Source organism: Hyperolius riggenbachi, chromosome 8, assembly GCF_040937935.1.
Source record: "Hyperolius riggenbachi isolate aHypRig1 chromosome 8, aHypRig1.pri, whole genome shotgun sequence".
Lineage (NCBI taxonomy): Eukaryota > Metazoa > Chordata > Amphibia > Anura > Hyperoliidae > Hyperolius > Hyperolius riggenbachi.
Genome location: NC_090653.1, coordinates 222,697,252 through 222,723,240, shown reverse-complemented (window position 1 = coordinate 222,723,240; position 25,989 = coordinate 222,697,252). Strand labels below are relative to the sequence as shown.

General features: G+C 44.3%; 1 protein-coding gene across 3 annotated transcripts in view; it reads left to right on the top strand.

Annotated features, from left to right (window-relative positions):
• L1CAM (L1 cell adhesion molecule) overlaps window positions 1–25,989 on the top strand; it is a 440,855-nt gene that overhangs the window by 374,389 nt on the left and 40,477 nt on the right. For all 3 annotated transcript variants that reach the window (XM_068248209.1, XM_068248208.1, XM_068248210.1), the window contains 8 exons: window positions 3,228–3,329; window positions 4,016–4,213; window positions 5,458–5,528; window positions 7,157–7,379; window positions 12,126–12,241; window positions 13,939–14,125; window positions 14,218–14,340; window positions 22,896–23,072. In XM_068248209.1, the coding sequence (XP_068104310.1) occupies window positions 3,228–3,329; window positions 4,016–4,213; window positions 5,458–5,528; window positions 7,157–7,379; window positions 12,126–12,241; window positions 13,939–14,125; window positions 14,218–14,340; window positions 22,896–23,072 (1,197 nt within the window). The remainder of the gene's footprint in view (window positions 1–3,227; window positions 3,330–4,015; window positions 4,214–5,457; window positions 5,529–7,156; window positions 7,380–12,125; window positions 12,242–13,938; window positions 14,126–14,217; window positions 14,341–22,895; window positions 23,073–25,989) is intronic.

The following is a 25,989-nucleotide window of genomic DNA, read 5'->3' as shown; positions in this document are numbered from 1 at the left end:
TAAGGACACCTGTCTTAACTAGTCACCTGTATAAAAGACACCTGTCCACAGAATCAATCAATCAAGCATACTCCAAACTCTCCAACATGGGAAAGACCAAAGAGCTGTCCAAGGATGTCAGAGACAAAATTGTAGACCTGCACAAGGCTGGAATGGGCTACAAAACCATTAGCAAGAAGCTGGGAGAGAAGGTGACAACTGTTGGTGCGATTGTTCGAAAATGGAAGGAGCACAAAATGACCATCAATCGACCTCGCTCTGGGGCTCCACGCAAGATCTCACCTCGTGGGGTGTCAATGGTTCTGAGAAAGGTGAAAAAGCATCCTAGAACTACACGGGAGGAGTTGGTGAATGACCTCAAATTAGCAGGGACCACAGTCACCAAGAAAACCATTGGAAACACATTACACCGCAATGGATTAAAATCCTGCAGGGCTCGCAAGGTCCCCCTGCTCAAGAAGGCACATGTGCAGGCCCGTCTGAAGTTTGCCAATGAACACCTGAATGATTCTGTGAGTGACTGGGAGAAGGTGCTGTGGTCTGATGAGACCAAAATAGAGCTCTTTGGCATTAACTCAACTCGCTGTGTTTGGAGGAAGAAAAATGCTGCCTATGACCCCTAAAACACCGTCCCCACCGTCAAGCATGGGGGTGGAAACATTTTGCTTTGGGGTGTTTTTCTGCTAAGGGCACAGGACAACTTAATCGCATTAACGGGAAAATGGACGGAGCCATGTATCGTGAAATCCTTCACGACAACCTCCTTCCCTCTGCCAGGAAACTGAAAATGGGTCGTGGATGGGTGTTCCAGCACGACAATGACCCAAAACATACAGCAAAGGCAACAAAGGAGTGGCTCAAGAAGAAGCACATTAAGGTCATGGAGTGGCCTAGTCAGTCTCCGGACCTTAATCCAATAGAAAACCTATAGAGGGAGCTCAAGCTCAGAGTTGCACAGAGACAGCCTCGAAACCTTAGGGATTTAGAGATGATCTGCAAAGAAGAGTGGACCAACATTCCTCCTAAAATGTGTGCAAACTTGGTCATCAATTACAAGAAACGTTTGACCTCTGTGCTTGCAAACAAGGGTTTTTCCACTAAGTATTAAGTCTTTTATGGTTAGAGGGTTCAAAAACTTATTTCACTCAATGAAATGCAAATCAGTTGCTATCTTTTATTTAAGGTTATTTCTTCGATTTTCCTTTTGATGTGCTATCTGCCACTGTTAAAATAAACCTACCATTGAAATGATACTGTTCTGAGACTTTTCATTTCTTTGTCCTTGGACAAACTTTCAAAATCAGTGAGGGGTCAAATAATTATTTCCTCCACTATATATATATATATATATATATATATATATATATATATATATATATATATATATATATATATATTTATATATATATTATATATATATATATATATATATATATATATATATATATATATATATATATATATATATATATATTAGCTTGTTTTTGTTTTTGTTTTGACCAGGGAAATCTGATCATACGATACGATACTTCAGATTTATTTATTTTTTTAAAGACCGAATAAAGCATTAAGATTTGATTTTTCTATTAAAGTCAATGGGAACCATGCTTACAAAAAAAAAGCCAGATACTTACCTAAGGAGAGGGAAGGCTCTGGGTCCTAATGAGTGTTCCCTCTCCTCTCCCGCCCCGTCTTCGGGAGCACTCGGCTCTCAAACACTTTCAAAGCCTCCCTTTGGCAGCGGAGAGAACAGTATTTGACTAATTTAGTCAAATACTGCTACTGGGGATTTTGCACTGGAACAGGCACTGGGAGAGGAGAGGGAAGGCTCATTAGGACCCAGAGCCTTCCCGCTCCCTAGGTAAGTATTTGGTTTCTTTATTTTTTTACATTTTTTTTTAAAGACTGCCTTTAGCTTTAAACGTGAAGTATGGGCATTTTTAAAGACGATAAATGCCCGTCTCTACTAGTGCTGCATCGCTTCTCTCTGCAAGAACAGCTTTACCACCTCAAGTCTATGAGGCCACAAAGAGCAAGATCCTCCCACTCAGAGGGCTGACCCCGCCCAACTCCTAGCTGCCAAGTCTGGCAGCTCCTTCTGTGTGGGTCAGATGTTCTCCTTTTCTTGCATCGGTCAGCTAGATCACATGGCGTTAAAAATGTCATGTGATCTATTCAAGCCAATAAAGATCCAGCAGGAGGAGCAAAAGTTCTATAATTAGGTAACAATACTCCACTCATGTCACTAGCTTCCTCTGCCACCACTCTTTGCCACCACCTTTGTTTCCATCTGTATTACTGTGGAATGCAGTCTGGCCTCTGTTCTTCCTACTACAAGCTACATTATCAATCCTGACGCCTGTGACTCCTCCAGCTGACTTTTTTCTATTTATTCACTTCTTTACATTTTTCACCTTCAGCCATCAACCCAATTTTGGGTTTTGAGTTAGTTGGGCCAAATTTCCAAATCAGGCGGTTCCGGCACACAGCACTCAGTGCCAAAACTAGGCGCCGACATAGCAGTAATGTTATACTGTGCGGGGTGCGTAAGTGTAATTCAGGGTTCCAACGATTGCTGGACCCCGAATGACTTGTGGCAAAGACTCGCAGGGTGAAAAGTATTTTAGGCCACCGGGGATTTGAGTGGCAGCTGGGTGAGCCATCATTTGGCTCACGCTGCGCCCAACTCACCTGTGGCATACATATATAAAAGCCTAATTTCTCCATGTTCTCCAGCTATGGAATAAATAAGACCCTTTTTGACAAGTTTAGTGGATTCTTCTGTTCCATCTCTTGTGCGTTTAGAGTGGGGGACTCAGTTGGGGGAGCAGCCCCTTGACCGCAGTGAGGCTCAGAGCTGAAGGGAGTTCTCATCTGCTAACCTTCCCCTCCCTCAAAAGTCCATTCTTCAAATCAGGTGTCTCTGTGGCTACACTTGTTATAGGTGTGAAGATACAGATAGTCACATTTGTTTTATGATCCTTGCAAGATTGGCCCCAGGTTGTAGGTTCCCCAAGCAGAACATTGGGGGGTCTCTTCAAAGTTTTTGTGTGGGTCTACATGAATTGTAGCTACACCATTGGATTAGATGTTTGGGGTTGAAGCCTAACTTTATTAATACAGTAAATATTCAATGAACTGGGAAATTATCTTTTACAGACAATTTTATAGTAAGCCTTTTTTTTTTGTTTTGTTACTATATTCATGTTTTCACTGAATGTTTTTAGACTTACCTCAGCCTCCTTTCGATTTGGAACTCTCTGATGTTCAGGACACAAGTGTCGTACTATCATGGACAGCAGGAGAAGACAACAATAGCCCCATTGAAGGTAAAGTCACGTAACTTGTCATGCATTTTCGACTTGCTCAGGCAAAGGTGTTTATGAGAGTACAGGAAATAGGTGAAATTACACAAACTGAACTGAATAAAAGGGGACAGCACAAATTGTTTTGAATGTGAGGAGTCTTTTTGAAAGTAAGGGACCAATTTGCTAAAGCGGGACCTCTGGTTTCACCTGTTTGGGATCAACAGGCTCTTGCCCCTGAAAAGCCAGAGCCTTTTTTTTCACTTTTGATTAGGTCACAGTGATCAGGGGGTAAGGAGCCAATTTCATTGGCTCCTGACCAATGTTTTGTTCAAGCGGGGGCACTTAGGGCAGCCAGGGAGCTGACGTTCACCAACGTGGGAGTACGGTGGCCACGCTGAGCGCTGTAACAGTGCTGTACTGACATATGCCCCCCCCTTGCTCCCCCATAGCTATGCTTCTATGTTTAGGATAAATAGAGACATGGAGAAATTTGTTGTACTTGATGGACCACATCTTTCCTGATTCCCATCAATTACTTTGAGCTATGCCACAAATGTGTGTGGACCTTTGTCCTCGAGGACTGGATTTGGACAGCACTGGCTTAGATTATGACGTGACATACTTGGGACTAATCCACAGAGGTTTGTGGAATTATATGTGGTATTTTGTACTTTACTAAATGATCAGTATCCTTTTGCACCCTTCAGAGTTCATTATAGAGTTTGAGGAAGACAATTTTGAGCCTGGAATATGGCATGAACTGAAGCGTGTGGATGGGGATGAGACCTCTGCACATTTGAAGCTTTCTCCTTATGTCAACTACCAGTTCCGAGTTATTGCAGTTAACGAGCTGGGACCGAGCAATGGAAGCAAGGCGTCTGAGCGAGTCAAGACCCCTGAAGCAGGTAATTTCTTTTTGTCATGGTGCTAAACCCATCCCTTTGTCCCAACAGGCTTTGCACTTCACTATTTTTAGTGTCCTCCATCTGAACATATAAATACAGGTATAACTGCAAATAACTAGGACCCTCTAGCTTAAAGGACCACTATTGCAAATCATTTAAATTTGAATTACCCCACAGTAGATATATCAAGTATATAAAAGCCTTACTGTGTCTTTTTTTTTTGTCATGGTCCTTTAATTTTCCATCCATCACTGTAGCCTGGGTCCGTCAGTCCCTGAACTAACGCTGACAGACTTTTGTAACTAAAATGTCATAGCAGGGGGTGTCTGGTCAGGTATTGAAAAAAAAAAAACATGAGCCACTCTCCCTCATCATCCAATCGCTGCGGGTCTGCTTGGGATGGTTCCTTTCTTAAAGCATACCTCCCAACTAATTGAGATAAGAAAGAGACACTTAAGCCACGCCCCTGCCTCACCCCTAATCACGCCCCCAGCACACTCCTAGTAACACGTTATATAATAAAGATTTAATAAGAAAAATGCATTGTTTTATAAGTCAAACCACACTGGTCCTTTCTAATCATTTTTTCCCTACATATTAACACTTGAAAATAAGAAATATATAAATTTAAAGGATGGGACTAAAGTTTAGAGTTAATGAAACACATTTTTCAGTCGATAAAATGCTTATCTTTACACAGATCTGTACATAAGTTCTGAAAGAGGGACAAATGAGGATGTAAGAGGGACAGGGTACCCAAAGAGGGACTGTCCCACTAAAAGAGGGACATTTGGGAGCTGCATAAAGCACCACTGTGTTTTGCAGTTACATCACAGTTCCCAGCAGGGGGAGCTCTGGAATTACAAATTTAGGTCTAAGTTTAAGCCAAGCTCAAAGATGTGCCCTCACTGACCAATGGAATTGGTAAACTTAAAAAAATATTTTGCCCATAGTGTGCTCAGACAGCATTATAAATAGAAAGAATGAATGAATATATTACAATATAATATAATATTCTCCTAACAGGCAACTCTTCACTGACCCAAAGAGGGAGAAAATTAGCCTGCTGATGCCACCAGCTGCCAATCAGTTAGCGAATAGCTGGTTGAATTAAGCCCAGCTAGAGGCTTCGATTGGGTTAATTTCTTTCCTAAGTCAATGAAGCCTTGCCTTTTAGAAGATCGTTTTGCTCTTCACTATCGGATCTGTCCATTCTTAAATCAAGTTTCTTATTTCCACCCCAGCTCCTTCAAGAAATCCCACCGATGCCAAAGGAGAAGGTACAGAACCCACGAATATGAAGATTACATGGAAGGTAAGGGGAGACTTAATGAAATGTACTCTATTCAAGTAAAGAAAATGTCAGCAACTATACACCATTGCCACACAGGCCCCATTCATTTCAGTGACTTTGAATTAAAAAGATGTTGTTCTTTTGATGTTTGCAGTTATCCAAGTCTTACAATGCACTCTAAGGGGAAACTATCAGGGTGGCCCCAAACATCAAACCTTCCACTAAAAGCACACTATAGCTTTTTTAAAATAGAAAATATTCACATCTCATCACTTAAAGAGACACTGAAGCGAAAAAAATATATGATATAATTAATTGGTTGTGTACTATGAATAATTACTAGAAGATTAGCAGCAAAGAAAACATTCTCATATTTTTATTTTCAGGTATATAGTGTGTTTTCTAACATTGCATCATTCTCTAATATGTGCAGATTACACAACACTCAGCATTCAAAATGATTCTTTCAGAGCAGTCTGTGAACTAATGACCTCTCCTCTGGCAGATAAAAAGTAAATAGTTAACTAACAGTTGAGATAATAAAAGTCAGAAAACAGCCCTCTCTCTTTTGTATAGAGATAACAACTGGGGTTTCTTAACTCTTCCTGTACTGGAAACAATTAGACTGATGTATCTGATCTTAATGTTTTATTTCTTAGCTGTGCTACACATACAAATCATAATATCATAATTTTTTTTTCGCTTCAGTGTCTCTTTAAAGGACAACTGAAATGAGAAGAATATGGAGGCTGCCATATGTACTATCTTTTAAATATTACCAGTTGCCTGGCAGCCCTGCTGCTCTAATAGCAATTCCACCTTAAATGCTAGAAACCCTAAATTTGCAGGATATGTTAAGGGGATCATTGGGAATTAGAGGAAATTTTCAAAATGACCTTATAGTTTTTGAGAAAGTCGATTTTAAAGTTTCGAAGGGAAAAAGTATATTTTTAAATGTGGTAAATGTCACTTTTAGTAGCATACCTAACAGTAGTGTAATTTAACATGTATCAAAAGAAAGAGCAATACATTTCCTGACGGGGTTTCCAGGGGGTCCATACGCAGCGCTTTGGCCAGGGATCGCTATACAGCCGCAATATGGCTGTATCAAGAAGATCCCTGGCATTGTTGCTAAAACCGGCCCTGAGTGAGACGGTGGGCAGAATGAGAATGTGGGTGGAGTGAGACTGTATGTGAGTGAGACTGTGTGTGAGTGAGACTGTGTGTGATTGAGACTTCACTCTCCTAGCATATGGTTCATTGAAGAGGGAACAAGCAAAGTATTAGTACTTACAGTATTAGTGCTTACCGGTAGCTGATTCAGGGACAATAAATCTTACTCTTTCCAAAAATGCTGACACTGAGATTCAACTAATTACTATAGTTAGGAAAAAAATTGTTATTAAAATGTAGGCTAAAGTGCAATTTTTATCGTATACAAAGAAAAGTATCAGTTTGTGTGACTTGTTTACATAACCATTTTACTTTTACTTCCGCTATTTCCTTTTCCTTACCTTTCCTATTCTTACATGTTAATATTTGTTTTCTTTTTCCCGCAATTTCCTGAAACTAATGAAAACTGGTCCATTGATAAACCAATAAGATTGTGAATAAATATTTTCCTGTTTGCACTTTCACATTATTTTCAGCCCATGAAAGGAATCGATTGGAATGGTCCTGGCTTTGCTTACATCGTGAAATGGAGGAGGCAGAAATCGAATGAGGAATGGAAAGAGAGGACAGTGGAAGAAACGTACCACTTTGTGGAGAATACCGAAACGTTTGTGCCCTATGACATCCAGGTTCAGGCTGTCAACGTTCACGGCAAAGGCCCTGAGCCCAAAGTTGTTACCGGCTACTCTGGGGAAGCTTGTGAGTACCTGTCAAGCAAGCGCACTGGCTATGCTGCGAACACTGACATTTCAGCACAGGAGACTTGAGTGCACAGGGAGTAACTTCGGCGCCGTCAGAAGACTGAGCTGAAGTTACTTTTAAAACACTATAATTCAGCCTCCAGCAATTGCTGGAAGCCAAATTATTTCATTCTCCACTATCCATGGCGGCCTGGAGGGAGAATAGTATTTAAGCGGCCGGGAACTTGTGCAGCAGCAGGATCAGCCATATATCGGCTGTATCCTGCGCCCAAGTCTCCCGCGCTGATTCCTCTCGTACGCGCTATGCTGGACATCAGAGCAGTTTCCCAGGGTAGCTTTGGAATGGCACCACATAAACAAGTGAATCGTAACAACTCATGGCTGGAAATATCAGTTTAGTAAGCTCTAGGGATAATCGGAGTTTCCAAATCAGATGGAATTACGAATTCTGATATACAATTTATAGAATCCCACAGAAATTGGAATTTCCAAATTCTGCAAAATCATTTTTTGTTTTCGTTGTTGCTAATAAAATTTGTTAAAGAAAAATAAGCTATATTTAGCGGAATTACTCTGTATTTTGCAGAATCTGCAATATTTTGTGGCCATGCGCTGTATTACATGTACTCCAAAATTCTGAATAATTGTCCGATTGGCCTAATAATTCAAAGACTTGTGATTGGCCTAAAAATTCAGAGTCTGGGTCCTCGGAATTCTGTACTTGATGTATGCGGTATACTGTGGAATTCTGATTTCCGCACTCAGAATTCCGAATAATGATTCATGCTTCGGAAAGCTGATTTCTGATTGGAAATCGGAATTCCTTAGTAATTTGAGAGCTCGTTTCTATTATTACAACACGTTTTTGGAGCAAAAACTCTCTTTTTCAGGTATAAATGCGTTTTGTGAGAGAAACACCACTTCTTTAGGTATAAGTGCCTGAGAGCCAAGCAAGGGGGTTATAAGAACCTCTTGCCCATCTGTTCCAGGTTTGGCTCAGTGGTACCTATAGCTAAATATGTGAGTTAAAGTGGACATGAACGCTTGCACGGGGCAGAAGAGAAACTGAGACATGCACCCTGTATGTATTTCGAGAGTCTAATTTCCCCTCGCCTGTGACTAATCACAACTGTAATTTTATCTTTCAGCTGTGTCAGCTGGCTGCCTCAGCAGAGCAGCTACTTTGTGAACACAGGATGTTAACAATATGTCTGCTTCCATGAACGTAGGAAGTAGACCCACTGCAGATTTATTGCAGGATTTTTATCAGCTGTAACAAATAAATGTTTTTCTTTAAAGGTTATTTTGCTGTTGATTATCTTTAAGAGCAGAGAGGAAGTTCTGAGTTCAGGTCCACTTTAAGTTTTCTCACACCTAACTTTTTTTTGGTGCTTGATAATTTGATATTCCTACCACGTGTTGTCCTTCTGGAGGTAAATGGTTTACCTACACTCCTTCTTATGTTCTAACTATCGTATCCTTTGTGCGCGTCTTCTACGTCTCCCTTTATTATTTTAATCAATCCATTCCAGTTTTGTTGGATCAATTATGATATCTCCACTATTGGTGCCCAGAATGCTCAGACAGAGTAAATGAGAGGAAAAGGGTAATGCTGGGAATACACAATCGTTTTTCTGATCGATTTCCATTCACCTCTATGAGAACATTGATCAGAAAAACGATTGAAATCAGATCAGACCTGTTGGATATTATATATCGAGCCCTCAATCTGCCAAAAAAAAAAACTCATGGTGTATTCCCAGCATAAAAGGGAAGGTCTGAAGTTTGATAATAATGGCTCAGTGTGGTAAGACAGGAAGTGGTGCCCTGTGCCTACAGTTGTGTTCAACATGATTCAACCACCACTGAAATTGAGTGTTTTGGCCAGTTTGACATTGATTTTGATCATTTCAGTCATCTAGTTTACAATTAAATCAAAAAGGCACTTGTAAGTCAGACAAATATAACATAACATTTATAATGAAACAACTACAAATGTATTTTCTGTGCTAACATCATTATTTATTTATTTATTCAGGATCAGTTTTATTCAACCCCCAAGTAGTGTTGGGCGAACAGTGTTCGCCACTGTTCGGGTTCTGCAGAACATCACCCTGTTCGGGTGATGTTCGAGTTCGGCCGAACACCTGGTGGTGTTCGGCCAAACTGTTCGCGTTCGCCCGAACGGCTCAATTCCTGGCCGAACCTGGCCCAACAGGGCCCCTGTTCGACCGAACAGGGCCCTGTTCGGCCGAATACGGCCCCCCTATGGGGTCGCAGGCATAAGGGGGGAGCATGCCCCGATCGCGGGGGGGGGGGGGCGGAAATTCCCCCCACCCCCTCCGCTAGCGCTCCCCCCTCTGCCCGCTTTCCCATACAAAAGTTTAAGGAAAGTACCGGTGGTAGTGGATGGCCTGGCACTGTGGAGTGAGGAGGAGGAGTCCGGAGAGTGACGCGTTGAGGGAGGCCGGGCAGCAGGCGTGAGATCAGAGAAAGGGCGGAAGTACCACAAGGGTACTACCGCTGAACCGCCCGCTGCCCGGCCTCCCTCAACGCGTCACTCTCCGGACTCCTCCTCCTCACTCCACAGTGCCACTGCTAGGCCATCCACTACCACCGGTACTTTCCTTAAACTTTTGTATGGGGAAGTGGGCAGAGGGGGGAGCGCTAGCGGAGGGGGTGGGGGGAATTTCCGACCCCCCCCCCCCCCCGCGATCGGGGCATGCTCCCCCCTTATGCCTGCGACCCCATAGGGCCCCCAAAAGTGGGATGTTCGGCGAACTTTCCCGAACCCGAACATCCAGGTGTTCGCCCAACACTACCCCCAAGTGACATTCATTCTTAGTACTTAGTACAACATCCTTTTCCAGTAATAACAGCTTTTAAACGTGAAGCATAGCTTGACACAAGTGTCTTGCAGCGATCTACGGGTATCTTAGTCCATTCTTCATGGGAAAAAGCCTCCAGTTCAGTCACATTCTTAGGCTTGTGCACTGCAACTGCTTTCTTTAAGTCCCACCAGAGGTTCTCAATCGGATTTAAGTCTTCTGACTGCGATGGTCACTCCACAATGTTCCAGCCTTTAATCTGCAACCATGCTCTAGTGGACTTGGAGGTATGCTTGGGATCATTGTCCTGTTGAAAGGTCCAACGTCTCCCAAGCCTCAGGTTTGTGACGGACTGCATCACATTTTCTTCCAATATCTCCTGATACTGAAGAGAATTCATGGTACCTTGCACACGCTGAAGCTTCCCTGTACCTGCAGAAGCAAAAAAGCCCCAAAGCATGATTGACACCCCCCCCCCCCCCCCCCCCGCCATGCTTCACAGTAGGCAAGGTGTTCTTTTCTTCATAGGCCTTGTTCTTCCTCCTCCAAACATAGCGTTGATCCATGGGCCCAAACAGTGTTCTGTGGGCTGATGAAACTAAATTAGAACTGTTTGGGCCCATGGATCAAGGCTGTTTTGCTTCTGCAGGTACAGGGAAGCTTCAGCATGTGCAAGGTACCATGAATTCTCTTCAGTACCAGGAGATATTGAAAGAAAATGTGATGCAGTCCGTCACAAACCTGAGGCTTGGGAGACGTTGGACCTTTGAACAGGACAATGATCCCAAGCATACCTCCAAGTCCACTAAACTAGAGCATGGTTGCAGATTAAAGGCTGGAACATTTTGGAGTGGCCATCGCAGTCACCAGACTTAAATCCGATTGAGAACCTCTGGTGAGACTTAAAGAAAGCAGTTGCAGCGCGCAAGCCTAAGAATGTGACTGAACTGGAGGCTTTTGCCCATGAAGAATGGGCTAAGATACCCGTAGATCGCTGCAAGACACTTGTGTCAAGCTATGCTTCACGTTTAAAAGCTGTTATAACTAAAAAAAAGGATGTTGTACTAAGTACTAAGAATGAATGTCACTTGTGGGTTGAATAAAACTGATAATGATGTGAGCACAGAAAAGACATTTGTGGTTATTTCATTATAAATGTATTTTATATTTGTCTGACTTACAAGTGCCTCTTTGATTTAATTGTGAACAAGATGACTGAAATGATCAAAATCAATGTCAAACTGGCCAAAACACTCAATTTCAGTTGAATAATTTTGAACACAACTGTAGTTTGTCCTAATCACCAAACCCCCAGTACTGTTTGGCTGAATTTTATCATTACTGTAAACAGAGTCTGAAATAACATTAATGTCCAAACATCCTGCAACCATGCATGATGCATCCTATTCCCATACCTTCCAACTTTTTGAGATGAGAAAGAGGGACACTTAAGCCACACCCCTGCCACACCCCTGATCACACCCCGTCACACCCCCAGTCATGAATACCATGAAGATTTCATAAGAAAAATATGTTGCTTTATAACTCAAATGACACTGGTCCTTTCTATCCTTGTTAATTTTCCTTCATATTAACATTTGAAAATTAGAAATATATAAATTTAAAGGCTGGGGATAAAGTTTAGAGTCAAACATATTTTTCAGTAGAGAAATACATTTATTTACATATAAAGAGGGACAAAGTCCTGAAAAAGGGACAAATGGGGAAGAAAGAGAGACAGAGGGACAGGGCTCCCAAAGAGGGACTGTCCCTCCAAAAGAGGGACAATTGGGAGCTATGCTATTCCTATTCAGACTTGGCTATATCTTTCGTGATATCTTTTATGGTCATTGGCTATTTTTCTCTATTATTGCATTTCTTGATTTTGTTTTCTCGGTTTTCACTTTCTTGCATAGATCCATCAATTATCCCTGAAAATGTTGGACTGGAAGCTCTTAATGACAGCACGATTAAAGTAGCATGGTTACCTGTGCAGAAAGAAGGGTTAAATGGACGTCTGAAAGGATTTGAGGTGAGCTGAGATTCTGTTGAATGATGGTGTGTTGTACATTGCCCCATTAGAAGTTGCTGCCTCCTGCATTCTTAGGGCCTGATTCACAAAGCGATGCAAACTTTTTCCCGGACTTTTGCGCGCGCAATTTGCCGCGATTCGCGCGATCGCGGACTTTTGCGCGTGCAATTTGCCACAAATTGCGCGCGCAAAAGTCCGCGATCGCGCGAATCGTGGCAAATTGCGCGCGCAAAAGTCCGCGAAAAAGTTTGCACCGCTTTGTGAATCAGGCCCTTAGTCTTCACACACATTCTAATAATGAACAGAAACATGAGGAAAGTAACACCCTTTCAGTAGTACAATAATAATAATGAATTAATTAATCCACTATTTGTATAACGCTTTTCTCCTGACTGACTCAAAGCGCTTGCGATGCAGCCACTACAGTGCACTAGAGGACAAACACCAGGCAGGAGAATAATAAGTGTAGTCATAGAAACAAATAACATTTATATTGTGCTTTTCTCCTGGTGGACTCAAAGCGCTTGAGCTGCAGCTATTAGGGCACGCTCAGTAGATCGTAGCAGTGTTAGGAAGTCTAGCCCAAGGACTCCTTACTGAATAGGTGCTGGCTTACTGAATCGGAAGAGCTAAGATTCAAACTCTAGTCTCCTGTGTCAGAGGCAGAATCCTTAACCAGTACACTATCCAGCCACTTAGGTAGAATAAAGCAGAACTTGGGTATCCAGCCACAAATGGGTAGAGTGAAGAAGGGCTTTCCTTGCCACTACTGATCATCATTATAATGTTGTTACCTGCAGAATCTTTGCTATTTGCCAGTCTTTTTGAGTGTCTTTTAAGACCGGATTGTACCTTAGCTGTGAGCCCCCCTGATACAAGCATTAAATAGCCAAGTGCCTACCAGATACAAAAATGTAATAGCCATAATTTAGTAGCCATTTAGTTCCAAGATCAAAAAATTAAGCAACCAGGTGTCCCCCAGATACAGCAATCAAGTAGCTATGTGCCCTAAAATACAAGAGTTAAGTAGCTATGTGATCCACCCCTCTTTCCACCCCTTTGCCTTCCTAGCTATCACTATTAGGCAGCTGTGTGCTCCCCACCAGGGCCAGATTTTCCATAATGCACTGTAAGCACATGTCTACAGGGCTCCTTATGTGGGAGAGGCCCCCCCTTAGGTAGCCATGTAATGCTGGGAATACACTGGTCGATTCTGGCGTTCGATTCTGCGCCTGATAGTTTTGACCGCTCGATTCTCTTATCTTCCGCTCGTTTTTCTTATCTTTTTCAATTAACTTCAATGATGAATCGAGCGACAAAACGATCGAACGGTGATCGGACATGTAGGAAATTATCTATCGAGCCATCTTAATGGCTCATAATCGAGCTGTGTATTCCCAGTATAAGCCCCTCGGATATCTGTATTAGGTAGTCATCAAAATAAGGGGCAGAAGTGGTTGTGGCTCATCCCATCTCCTGAAGGTGTTGATGTAAAGATGTGAAGTTGGCATTTTCAACTGGGGGAGGTGGTTGGTTGCAACTGAATGGTTCAGCTTTTCAAAGCTCCAAACACAGGTTTATCAGATACATTTTTTGCAGGGACTTTGTTTTGTTTACAGAGCAAAACAGGGTTAGACATGGTCTTTCAAGGTAAATACTCTTCCGAAGTGAGTCTAACTTACTCATGCATTTCACAGGTCCAATATTCTCCTCTGAATGAGAGGCATAGCAAACATAATAAGCTAAACATCCAAGGAAATGTTACTCATGCCAACATCTATGGCCTAAAGCCTTTCACAAACTACTCAATCACAGTCCATGTGGTCAATGGGAAAGGCCAGGGTCCTGCAAGTGAGACAAAGATCATCAGCACAGAAGAAGGAGGTAAGCTTACCTGGATATGAGAATGTACATACACAATAAGGCATGTATATAAATTAATGGACTCACACCGTCTTTCTTGTTACTATGTGCAGTTCCCAGCCCACCTTCCAGCCTCAGGATTGAGCGGCTTTCTGACACTTCTCTTGCACTGTTTTGGGGACCTCCTGAACATCCCAATGGAATCCTGACGGGCTACAAGATTTCTCATCACCTGGGTAAGTTATTTCCACGTAGGTAGATATGTGAAGGCTCTGTTGTATTTCATGCTTATCAGCATTCAAGAAAGCTGTAGTACAATTCATTTGGGCTCAGGTATAAGATATGGGGCCATATGCAGTTCCCTTTTCCTCAGAAGTTTTCTCATAGGAAATCATATTTCCTCTTCTGTTTAAAATAACTTTTAAGCACTCTGCAATCGAAAATGTATCAAAAAGTAGGTCAAAAAGTAGATTATCAAAACTATCCTGAGTATTTTCATGCTTGCTGGTGGCTGAGAGGCTTAAAGAGACACTGAAGCGAAAAAAAAAAAATATGATCTAATGATTTGTATGTGTAGTACAGCCAAGAAAAAAACATTAGCAGCAGAGACACAAGTCTAATATTGTTTCCAGTTGTTATCTATGCAAATTAGCCATTGAGCTCCACGACTTTCAAAGTCGCAGAGAACTCTGCAAGACACTTGAGATAATAAGCTTTAAAAGATGTATCTTTTTTTCCCTCTGCAGGGAAGATTTTCCAGAGCAGGCTAGTGAACTTTTGAACCCATTTAGAATGCTGAGTAGTGTGTAAGCTGCAAATATTAGAGAATGATGCAATGCTATAAAAAAACACTATATAACTGAAAATAAAAATATTAGAATATTTTCTTTGCTACTAAAATTCTAGTAATTATCCATATTACACAACCAATTCATTATATCATAATTTTTTTTTTCGCTTCAGTGTCCCTTTAAAAAGCATGTTATTGATAAGGTGTGGAACTATCTCCTAGGAGAAAACTTAGGAGAAAAAGTGGATTGAATAAGGGCCAATGGCCCATTCGCAAAGTCACTTTTTCTACAGAAATTTCTTCTAGGTGATATTTTCAAACCTTGTCAATGAAACGCTTTTTAAAGCGCCAGCAAGCAAGAAAGCACCCCAAATAATATTAACAGTACTATTTCATCTACTTTTTAGTACTTTTTCAATTGCAAAATGCTGAAAAGTTATTTTAAACAGACTATGAAGAAATATCTCCTAGGAAAAAACTTGGTAGAAAAGTAAATTGCATATGGCCCATGCTCCTAAATATAGTCCAAATTAGCTGCAGTCTTTGCAGGCAGGAAATGTCGCTGCTTACTAGGCATAGTTTCATTATATATTGTTTTAATACATCAAGTAAAAAACAAATTGGGCTCTGGCGTGATATGCAGTACACTGCGCCTCATAATTTATCTTGACTAATCTTGACTTATCTGTCCTAACCCATGTTTTATGTCTCCTTGGGGTTTTTTCACTAAACGTCATTAAAGGGATACGGAGCAGGTACTAAAGAACAGAAATGGTACTTACCTGGGGCTTCCTCCAGCTCACCGTAGGCCACAAGGTCCCCCAGCGTCCTCCTGGCTCCTCTCCCGGTCCCGCTGATGGCTCCGTTAAATAATTGGCAACTTCCAGCTGAAGTCGCCACTCCAAGTTCCACCCATGCATGTTACGCATCATGACTAGAGATGGCCCGAACGGTTCGCACGCGAACTTCGGTTGGTTCGCAATCAAACGCGAGCTATATGCGAGTTTGACCCGCCCCCAATATACTACATCATTCGGGTCAACTTTGACCCTCCACATCACAGTCAGCAGACACATGGTAGCTAATCAGGCTACACTCCCTCCTGGAGCCCCTCCCCCGTATAAAAGGCAGGCAGCGTCTGCCATTTCACTCACTCGTGTGGCTGCAGTAATTAGGGAAGGGGGAGCTTGCTGCAGAGACATTAGGGAAAACTTAGATAGGCTCTTGTTAGGCTTGTTAGCTTGCTCCTTACTGATACTTTTTGTTAAAAAGCACCCCTCAACAGCTCTTTTGAGAGCTAATGTTGTTCTTGTAATCTATTTTTTTGTGTGTGTTCCACAGACACTTGTTGCCTATACAGCTCTGTCAGTCAGTTGCAACTGGCCCTTGGCCCCTTGGTAATTCCTACTGTGCCACTGCCAGTCCCAGCACATTCAGTGACTACCTGTTCACGGTACCTGTGTGTGTGACAGCTGCACATTTGTAATACCAATCCCTGCATACCTGTTCAGTGCACCTACCTATGTGACCGCACGCAGTGTTATATACCAGTCACTGCACCTGTTCACGGTACCTGTGTGTGTGACAGCTGCACATTTGTAATACCAATCCCTGCATACCTGTTCAGTGCACCTACCTACGTGACCGCATGCAGTGTTATATACCAGTCACTGCACCTTTTCACGGTACCTGTGTGTGTGACAGCTGCACATTTGTAATACCAATCCCTGCATACCTGTTCAGTGCACCTACCTACGTGACCGCATGCAGTGTTATATACCAGTCACTGCACCTGTTTACGGTACCTGTGTGTGTGTGACAGCTGCACATTGTATAGATACCAGTCACTGCATACCTGTTCAGTTCACCTACGTGACCGCACTCAGTGTTATACCTGTTCACGGTACTTGTGTGTGTGACAGCTGCACATTTTTAATACTAGTCATTGCATAATTGTTCACAGTACCTGTGACGCATGCTGTTTAATATACCAGTCCATGCATACGTGTTAACTGCACCTGTGTGATAGCTGCACATTGTAGTGTAATACCAGTCACTGCATACCTTTCACTGCATATTGTATTAGTCAAGTCAGTGCATACCTTTCACTTCATCCCCCCCCCAATATGGACAAAACAACAGGCAGAGGCAGACCCAGAGGCAGACCACCCGGCAGGTCTGTTTGAGGTCGTGCTGACATGATTTCGTGTGGCCCTAGACCAAAGTATAGTGCTCAGAAGAAGGCACGCCCTATCGACTTCCAAGATTGTCAGGATATGGTTGACTATTTAACACAGAACACCTCATCTTGCGCAGCCACCAGCGCTACTACAAGCACCACATCTGCTGCATTTGACACTTCGCAGGAGTTATTTGGTGGAGAATTAACTGATTCACAGCCATTATTATTACAACAAGATGAAGGCACTAAGCAAGTTACACCACCTCATATGTCTGAGTTAGGCGACACTATGGACGTAAGGTATGAGGAGGAGGAGGATGAAGTACCTGCTGTTGGTGAAGTTTTGGAGGTGTCAGATGCAAGCGAAGCTTGGGAGGATGATTATGATGATTATGATGATACGGATCTCACGTGGGTTCCCAATAGAGGAGATGAACAGGGGGACAGTTCAGAGGGGGAGTCAGAGAGGAATAGGAGGAGAGGAGTTCCTGAAAGAAGCAGGAGGAGCTCGTTGTCAGAAACAGCTGGTGGCAGTGTCTGGTGCCATGTATCGCCACTTATGGACAGCCAGCCAACATGCCCTTTAACGTCAGCTGCTGATGCCACCATAGTGCCATCACCGCAGGGCTCAGCGGTGTGGAATTTGTTTTGTGTGTCTGCCTCAGAACAGAGCAATGCCATCTGTACTCTCTGCCGCCAAAAATTGAGCCATGGAAAGGCCAATACCCGCATAGGAACAACTGCCTTAGGAAGGCACATGAAGAGAAGGCACAAACTGCGATGGGAAGACCACCTGAGGAAATGCAGCACACAAAAGAAAAGCCACCCTTCTACTCCTCTTCCTCCTTCAGGTGCATCATCTTCAGCCACTTTCTCCCTTGCACCTTGACAGCCACCCTCCTCCACTCTGCCTCTCACCTTGAGCGGTTTCTGCTCCTCTGCCCACAGCAGCAGCCAGGTGTCCGTGAGGGAAATCTTTGAGCGGAAGAAGCCAATGTCTGCCAGTCACCCCCTTGCCCTGCGTCTGACAGCTGGCTTGACGGAACTGTTAGCTCGCCAGCTGGTGGACTCTGAGGCCTTCCGAAAATGTGTGGCCATTTGGACACCGCAGTGGAAGATACCAGGCCGCAATTATTTCTAAAAAAAGGCGATTCCCAAACTGTACCGTGAAGTTGAAAGGCAAGTGGTGTCATCACTGGAACACAGCATTGGATAAAGGGTCCATCTTACCACGGATGCCTGGTCTGCCAAGCACGGTCAGGCAGGTACATTACTTACACAGCCCATTGGGCCAACCTGGTGACCGCTGGCAAGCAGTTAGTACGTGGCTGTGCAACAGACCTAGTTGTGACACCTCCACGGCTGGCAGGCAGGCCTCCTCCCAACTCCTCTCCTTTTCCTCCTACTCCTCCTGGTACATCCTCTTCGCTGTCATCCTCCTCCTCCTCCTTGGCTGAGTGGCAGTACAACTCTACTGGTGCTGCAATCTCCTCTCCAGCTACACAGCCCCAGCTCCCCAGGGCCTATCTGCATGCCAGGTAAGATTGTGGAATGCCATCCTAGACATGTCTTGCCTCAAAGTGAAAAGTCACACTGGAGCAGCTCTCCTGGCTGCTCTTAACAAACAGGTGGATCAGTGGCTGACCCCGCACCAACTGGAGATCGGCAACGTGGTGTGTGACAATGGCAACAATTTCATTTCGGCTTTGAATTTGAGAAAGCTGTCACATGTACCCTGCATGGCACATGTGCTGAATCTAATAATTCAGAGATTTGTGTGTAAGTACCCAGGCTTACAGGATATCCTGAAGCAGTCTAGGAAGGTGTGTGGGCGGCGGTCTTACACGGCCATGGCATGCTTTGCTGATATTCAGCGGAGAAAGAACTTGCCGGTGAGGTGCTTGATTTGCGATAGCCTGACTCGCTGGAATTTAACGCTCCCGATGTTTAACCGCCTGCTACAACAGGAGAAAGCCCTCAACCAGTATCTCTACAACTACAGTGAAAGGACATGCTCTGGGGAGATGGGGATGTTCTGGCCGAAATACTGGACACTCATGCGAAATGCCTGCAGGCTCATGCAGCCGTTTGAGGAGGTGGCAAACATTGTGAGTCGCAGTGAAGGCGCCATCAGCGACTTGATCCCATAGGCTTTCTTCCTGGAGCGTGCCGTGCGTAGAGTTGTGGATCAAGCTGTGGAGGAGCGTGAACAGGAACAATTACAGGAACAGGAGGAAGAGTTGGAGGATCAATTCTCAGCAGAACCAGATGTTTCCTCAACACCTGCGGAAGCACAGAGGGAGGAGGAGGAGGAGGAAGAGTCGTGTGGGGAAGAGGAGTCAGATGATGAGGAAGGTGGGGGTTTTTTGAGGAGGAGGCAGAAGAACAACCGCAGCAGGCGTCACAGGGGGATTGTGCTGCTCAACGTTCCTGTGGTATTCTTCGTGGCTGAGGGGAGGAGGAGAACTTACCTGACATCACTGAGGAAGAGAAAGAGGAGATGGATAGTACGTCTGCATCCAAATTTGTGCAGATGGCGTCTGTCATGCTGTCCAGCCTGTTGAGGGACCCCCATATAAAGAAACTCAAGGGGAATGAGCTGTACTGGGTGGCCACGCTACTAGACCCTCGGTATAAGCACAAAGTGGTGGAGATGTTCCAAACTCACCTGAAATCAGCAAAGAGGCCGGCACCACTCCAAAAGTGAATGATAAGCTCTTTTATTGCATCAAAGTGGTGGCATGTACAATGTATTGTACATGCCACCACTTTAATGCAATAAAAGAGCTTATCATTCACTTTTGGAGTGGTGCCGGCCTCTTTGCTGATTTCACGTATTGAGCACCTCTACGGACACAGAGGTGAAGGCCGTGGCACACTGGCTTTTGTGGAGCTCCTCCTGAGCATTCTGTCACCAATTCACCTGAAAGCAGAAAGGATGCAGCACTTGCCGAACAAGCTGGCAACTATGCTTTGTAGTGCGTTTAAGGGTGATGTCACAGCACAACCGAATAAAGGTACCACTGCCAGTAATCCTTCTCCCATGTCCATGCAGGCAAGGACAGGACGCTCCAGTGATCTCATGGTGATGCCGGACATGCGGACATTCTTTAGTCCAACGCCTCGCCTTAGCTCTTCCGGATCCACCCTCCACCAAAGCCTCGACCAGCAGGTAGCCGACTACCTGGCCTTAAAGAGACACTGAAGCGAAAAAAAAATGATGATATTATGATTTGTATGTGTAGTACAGCTAAGAAAAAAAACATTAAGATCAGATACATCAGTCTAATTGTTTGCAGTGCAGGAAGAGTTGAGAAACTCCAGTTGTTATCTCTATGCAAAAAAGCTATTAAGGTCTCCGACTTAGTCGTGGAGAGGGCTGTCATCTGACTTTTATTATCTCAACTGTAATTGAACTGTTTACTTTTCCTCTGCTAGAGGAGAGTTCATTACTTCACAGACTGCTCTGAAAGACTCATTTTGAATGCTGAGTGTTGTGTAATCTGCACATATTATAGAGTGATGCAATGTTAGAAAAAACACTATATACCTGAAAATAAAAATATGAGAATATTTTCTTTGCTGCTAATCTTCTAGTAATTATTCATAGTACACAACCAATTCATTATATCATATATTTTTTTTTCGCTTCAGTGTCTCTTTAAGTCTGGGTGTAGACACTGTGAGCAGCTCTGAACCCTTGGACTACTGGGTGCGCAGGCTTGACCTGTGGCCAGAGCTGTCACAATTTGCCATCCAACTTTTGTCTTGCCCTGCCTCAAGCGTCCTGTTAGAAAGGAGCTTCAGCACAGCTGGAGGCATTGTCACAGAGAAGAGAAGTCGCCTAGGTCACAAAAGTGTTCAGTACCTTACCTTTATCAAAATGAAAGAGGCATGGATCCCGGAGGGCTACTGCCCGCCCGAAGAGTAAGTCAGTCCCCACACACAGCATCTCTGCCTGCACGCCGTGTGACTGCCTGCCCCATGACTAAGTCAAGACAAAGACAAGACAAATAACATTTATATTGCGCTTTTCTCCTTGCGGACTCAAAGCGCCAGAGCAGAGCAGCAGCCACTAGGGCGCGCTCTATTGGCAGTAGCAGTGTAAGGGAGATTTGCCAAAGGTCTCCTACTGAATTAGTGCTGGCTTACTGAACAGGCAGAGCCGAGATTCGAACCCTGGTCTCCTGTGGCAGAGGCAGAGCCCTTAACCAATACACCATCAGCCGCTCCCCACACAACAGCTAGCAGCGGGCGCTAACAAAAACAATAACAATTTTTTCTGGTGCGTGTACATGCCTGCCTAATTTTTCTGGCTGCACTGCGGCTGCAACAACAAAAGGCATGTACATGTGTCAATTCCCCCTTCGTGAGAGATACCTTGCTGCGGTGAAGGGCCTTGCGTATCACAATGAAGCAATGACCACCGGCTATATGAGTGTCTCGGAGGGGGGGGGGGGGGCACACCCAGGATAATTAGGTTGTTGCTTCATTGTGGACAGACTAAATTCGATCAGCTGGACAGTCACTGTTGTTCTGTCATTGAGCTACCTCAGTCCTGCGACCATATGGGCTGGAAAACTGCTATCGCCTGCACTCTGGCCATGGTGCACACCAGTCCAGCACGGCCGTCACTACGCAAACAGCTGTTTGCGGTGCGTTACACGGTGAGTTTGGTGTGTCAGTGTAAAGCAGTACTCTAATTACACTGTTACACACCCTGATTGATGTATACACATGCAACATGTTTTAAAGCACTTTAGGCCTCAAATTTAGCATGCAATGTGATTTCTACCCTTAAAACACTGCTGTGCGTCAAATCCTGATGCATAAATGCTTCTAGTTTTCAAAGTTTGCCTCCCCATTGAAGTCAATTGCGGTACGCGAAAGTTCGCGCGAACCGAACTTTTGCGGAAGTTCGTGTTCGAGGATCGCGAACCGAAAATCGGAGGTTTGAGCCATCTCTAGTCATGACGCTGGCTGCTACGCATCACCACAAAGGCCGCCGTGGGAGTCCTGCACATGCACGGTTCAGAGTTACAGACAGGTTCCTAAGGCGGCGGGCGTGGGGGGCGCTGTCCATCTGACCGTGGGTGGGGGGGGGGGGGCGCTGGGCTGGAGAGAGTAGCAGCAAGGAAGGGGACAGCGGAGCTGGAGGGAGTAGCAGTTAGGAAGAGGGCATTTGGCAAAGCAGTGGAGAGGGGGGCCGGACTGTACTTGCGGAAGTACAGTGGGTGGCATTGCAGGAAGTGACAAGTGGTGGAACGCAGCGCTGGAACACAGAAAGAGGTAAGTCATTCCCCACCCGCTGCCTGATACTTGTACACAGCGCTAATAGCCGACCCCCCTCCCCACCACTGTGCCTGCTGCCCCCCTTCCTGGCTGCTACCCCCTCCAGGCTACCTATACTGGGGGCAATTATACCACCTATTGGAGAGGGGGGAGGGGGGCATCCTCACAAGTTTGCCTCAGGTAGCAAAAAGTCTAGAACTGGCCTTGGAAGCTGTACTGAGTGCTGAAACATTGATTAGTGCAATGAGTGTCCCTTACAGCAGTGTTACCCCAACCTGTCCTCAAGTACCACCAACAGTGCATGTTTTGTGGAAATCCACAGAGGTAGTTAATCAGCTCTGCTGATACACTAATTACCCAACCTGTGCATGCTTGTGGTTTTCTGCAAAACAAGTACTGTTGGTGGGCCTTGAAGACAGGGTTGGGGAACTCTACCTTACAGGACCACACACATGTTGCTATGGATGTAGGGAACTTGTTTATTGTAGTTGTGTAAACTAAGTCTCCTTTATTGTCATCCCTTCCAGTGAACAAGGACTTTGCTGACTCGTTCTTACTGCAGACAATCAATGATCCCAACCAGCTGTATTGGACATTTCACAACATGAGCACCAAAGATACCTACAGATTCTACGTGTATGCCAAGAACTCTGCCAGAGAGAGTCTCCCTGCTTCCATAGAGGGCAGCACAATGAAAGAATTAGGTGAGGAATCTGAGACTCCTTTAAGAGATTAGTTGGAAAATGGTAGAAAAATGGATATTGTAGTTTCTACTCAATCGTCTTTGCTTGACCCTCTTAAGTCTATAAATGGGTTGGTTAAAGTATAAACCATGCAAACTGGTGCAGAGGGAGTGAAAGTGAATAAACTGGCTCAAAATAAAAGAGTGTGTTGAGGGAGAATAAAGTAGTGCAGAGAAAGTGAGAACAGATTATATTAGCAGTGTGACCAAGGGGGACACTAGGGGATGATGCACACTTCCTGCTGCACTGCTACAAGTAAACAAGAAACTGCTGGCCTTTAACCCCCCCCCCCCCCCCCCCCATCTTCAGCTCTACATTGTGGTTGGAGAGAAGGATTACAGTGAGCTGTGTACAGCAGGTTGCTGCATTCGGGCAGGTGCACTATGACAAAGGGGGAGGGGGCACAGTTAACTTAAAGAGAAACTCCGACCAAGAATTTAACTTTATCCCAATCAGTAGCTGATACCCCCTTTTACATGAGAAATCTATTCCTTTTCACAAACAGACCATCAGGGGGAGCTGTATGGCTGATATTGCGGTAAAACCCCTCCCACAAAGAAATTCTGAGTACGTACTCTTGGCAGTTTCCTGACTGTGAACCCTGTTGCATTGTGGGAAATAGCTGTTTACAGCTGTTTCCAACTGCCAAAACAGCAAGCAGCAGCTACATCACCTGCCAACAGTAAAAATTTCACCATGTGATAAATGTCAGAATATAAATCAGGGATTTAAAATATTTTACAATGTGCAAACACTGACTAAATCATTTATACATAATTATTGTAAACATGAAGCACTTTTTTATTACATTATTTTCACTGGAGTTCCTCTTTAAGTTTGGATTTAACTGCATAATGTTCAGACTTAAATTACTTGATATCCCTGTTCACTGTATAGATAGCTTTTTATCTTCCTGTATTTTTGAGCAATAGGCCATATATAGTGTAGAAGTATGTACCTTTGTAACCTCCTATTTGTATGCTATTTTGCACATCTACCATGCAATGCAATCGGACTGTGATTTAACCACTGTAAAATTGTACTCTTATATAAAAGCAGAATAAACCAACTAAGTGGTTGTAATTTAGTCTACATAAAGGAGGTGCACTATACACCTTAATTTTATGTTGCCTTTGAATGTTGGGTACATTCTAACATTAATGTACTCCAGCTATTTTTTTGAATATTAATCAACTATGGGGTAGTACTATATGCAGTCAATCTGAAACGCAAATACACGTATGAGCTAATGAATAGTATGTGTAGTACAGCCAAGAAATAGAACATTAGTAGCAAAGATGAGTCTCATATGGTTTCCAGTACAGGAAGAGTTAAGAAACTCCAGTTATTTATGAAACAGAACTCCTCTGAGCTCTCCGACGCAACTTGAGTCGAAGACAGCAGTTGTTTTCTGAAGCACTTACACATCAAAGAAACAGTGAAAGACAACTTCAAATAAACTTTTACTGCAGGGAAGTTCAAAGGGTCATTAGCTCTGCTCTGTTTCATAGTTTAACATACAGAGTGTAGTTTGTAAATTGCAAATATTAGAGAATGATGCAGTGTTATAACACAAAAAAGCTGAAACTAAAAATATGAGACTTTTTTTTGCAACTAATGTTCTATTCACTATCCGTACTACACATACAATTCATTATATTTTTTTTTTCTCTTCATTGTCACTTTAAATACACCTTATTGGGCCCAATCCAATTCTCTTTATTTCCTACGCCTTCCCGTGGGAGTGTGCGCATACGGAATACTTCCTGCTGTGCCTGCACCGACCCCACAGATAAGGGGATTTACCTACCGCGATCCTGCGCAGGCGCACTAGCAGCTCTGCACTCGGGTAAGGCGGAAATAGCCATATCCGCTCTACTTTGCAGGCGCAAGTCCTTTGCACCTGCACAGAAGAGCGGATACGATTGGGCTCGGCTATTTCCTCCTAGCCCGAACAAAGAGCGCTAGCGCGCCTGCGCAGGATCGTGGAAAGGTAAAGAAATCTACCTTGTCCAGCCCCTTGCAGCCATCATGTGCCCTCGCCACAGCTCCGGTGGCTCCCGGTCTCCTGCGCTGGCAAAGCCAACCTCTCCAGGTCCGGTTTCGGGTTGGCTGCTGCTGCGTTCCACGGCGTGGGTCACATGGTCTCACTGCAGTCAATAGGATGGTACTGTGCAGGCGCAGTAGTTCTGCACCTGCGCAGTACCGTCCTATTGACGTCAGTGAGACCACGTGACCCGCGCCGTGGAAGGCAGCAGCAGTCAACCCGGAACCCAGCCGGGCGAGGTCAGCTTTGCCAGCGCAGGAGGCCAGGAGCCACCGGAGCTGCAGCGAGGGCACAGGACAGCTGCAAGGGGCTAGAGGAAGCCCCAGGTAAGTGGATCTTTATTTTTTTATTTGCTTGGATGTTTCCTTTAAAGGAATACTGTAGGGGGGTCGGGGGAAAATGAGTTGAACTTACCCGGGGCTTCTAATGGTCCCCTGCAGACATCCTGTGCCTGCGCAGCCACTCCCCGATGCTCCGGCCCCGCCTCCGATTCACTTCTGGAATTTCAGACTTTAAAGTCTGAAAACCACTGTGCCTGTGTTGCTGTGTCCTCGCTCCCGCTGATGTCACCAGGAGTGTATAGCACAAGCCCAGTATGGTCTGTGCCTGCACAGTACACTCCTGGTGACATCAGCGGCAGTGAGGACATGGCAACACAGGCACAGTGGTTTTCAGACTTTAAAGTCTGAAATTCCAGAAGTGAATCGGAGGCGGGGCCGAGGGGCATTGGGGAGTGGCTGCGCAGGCACAGGATGTCTGTGGGGGACCATTAGAAGTCCCGGGTAACTTCAACTCATTTTCCCCCGACACCCTACAGTATCCCTTTAAGCA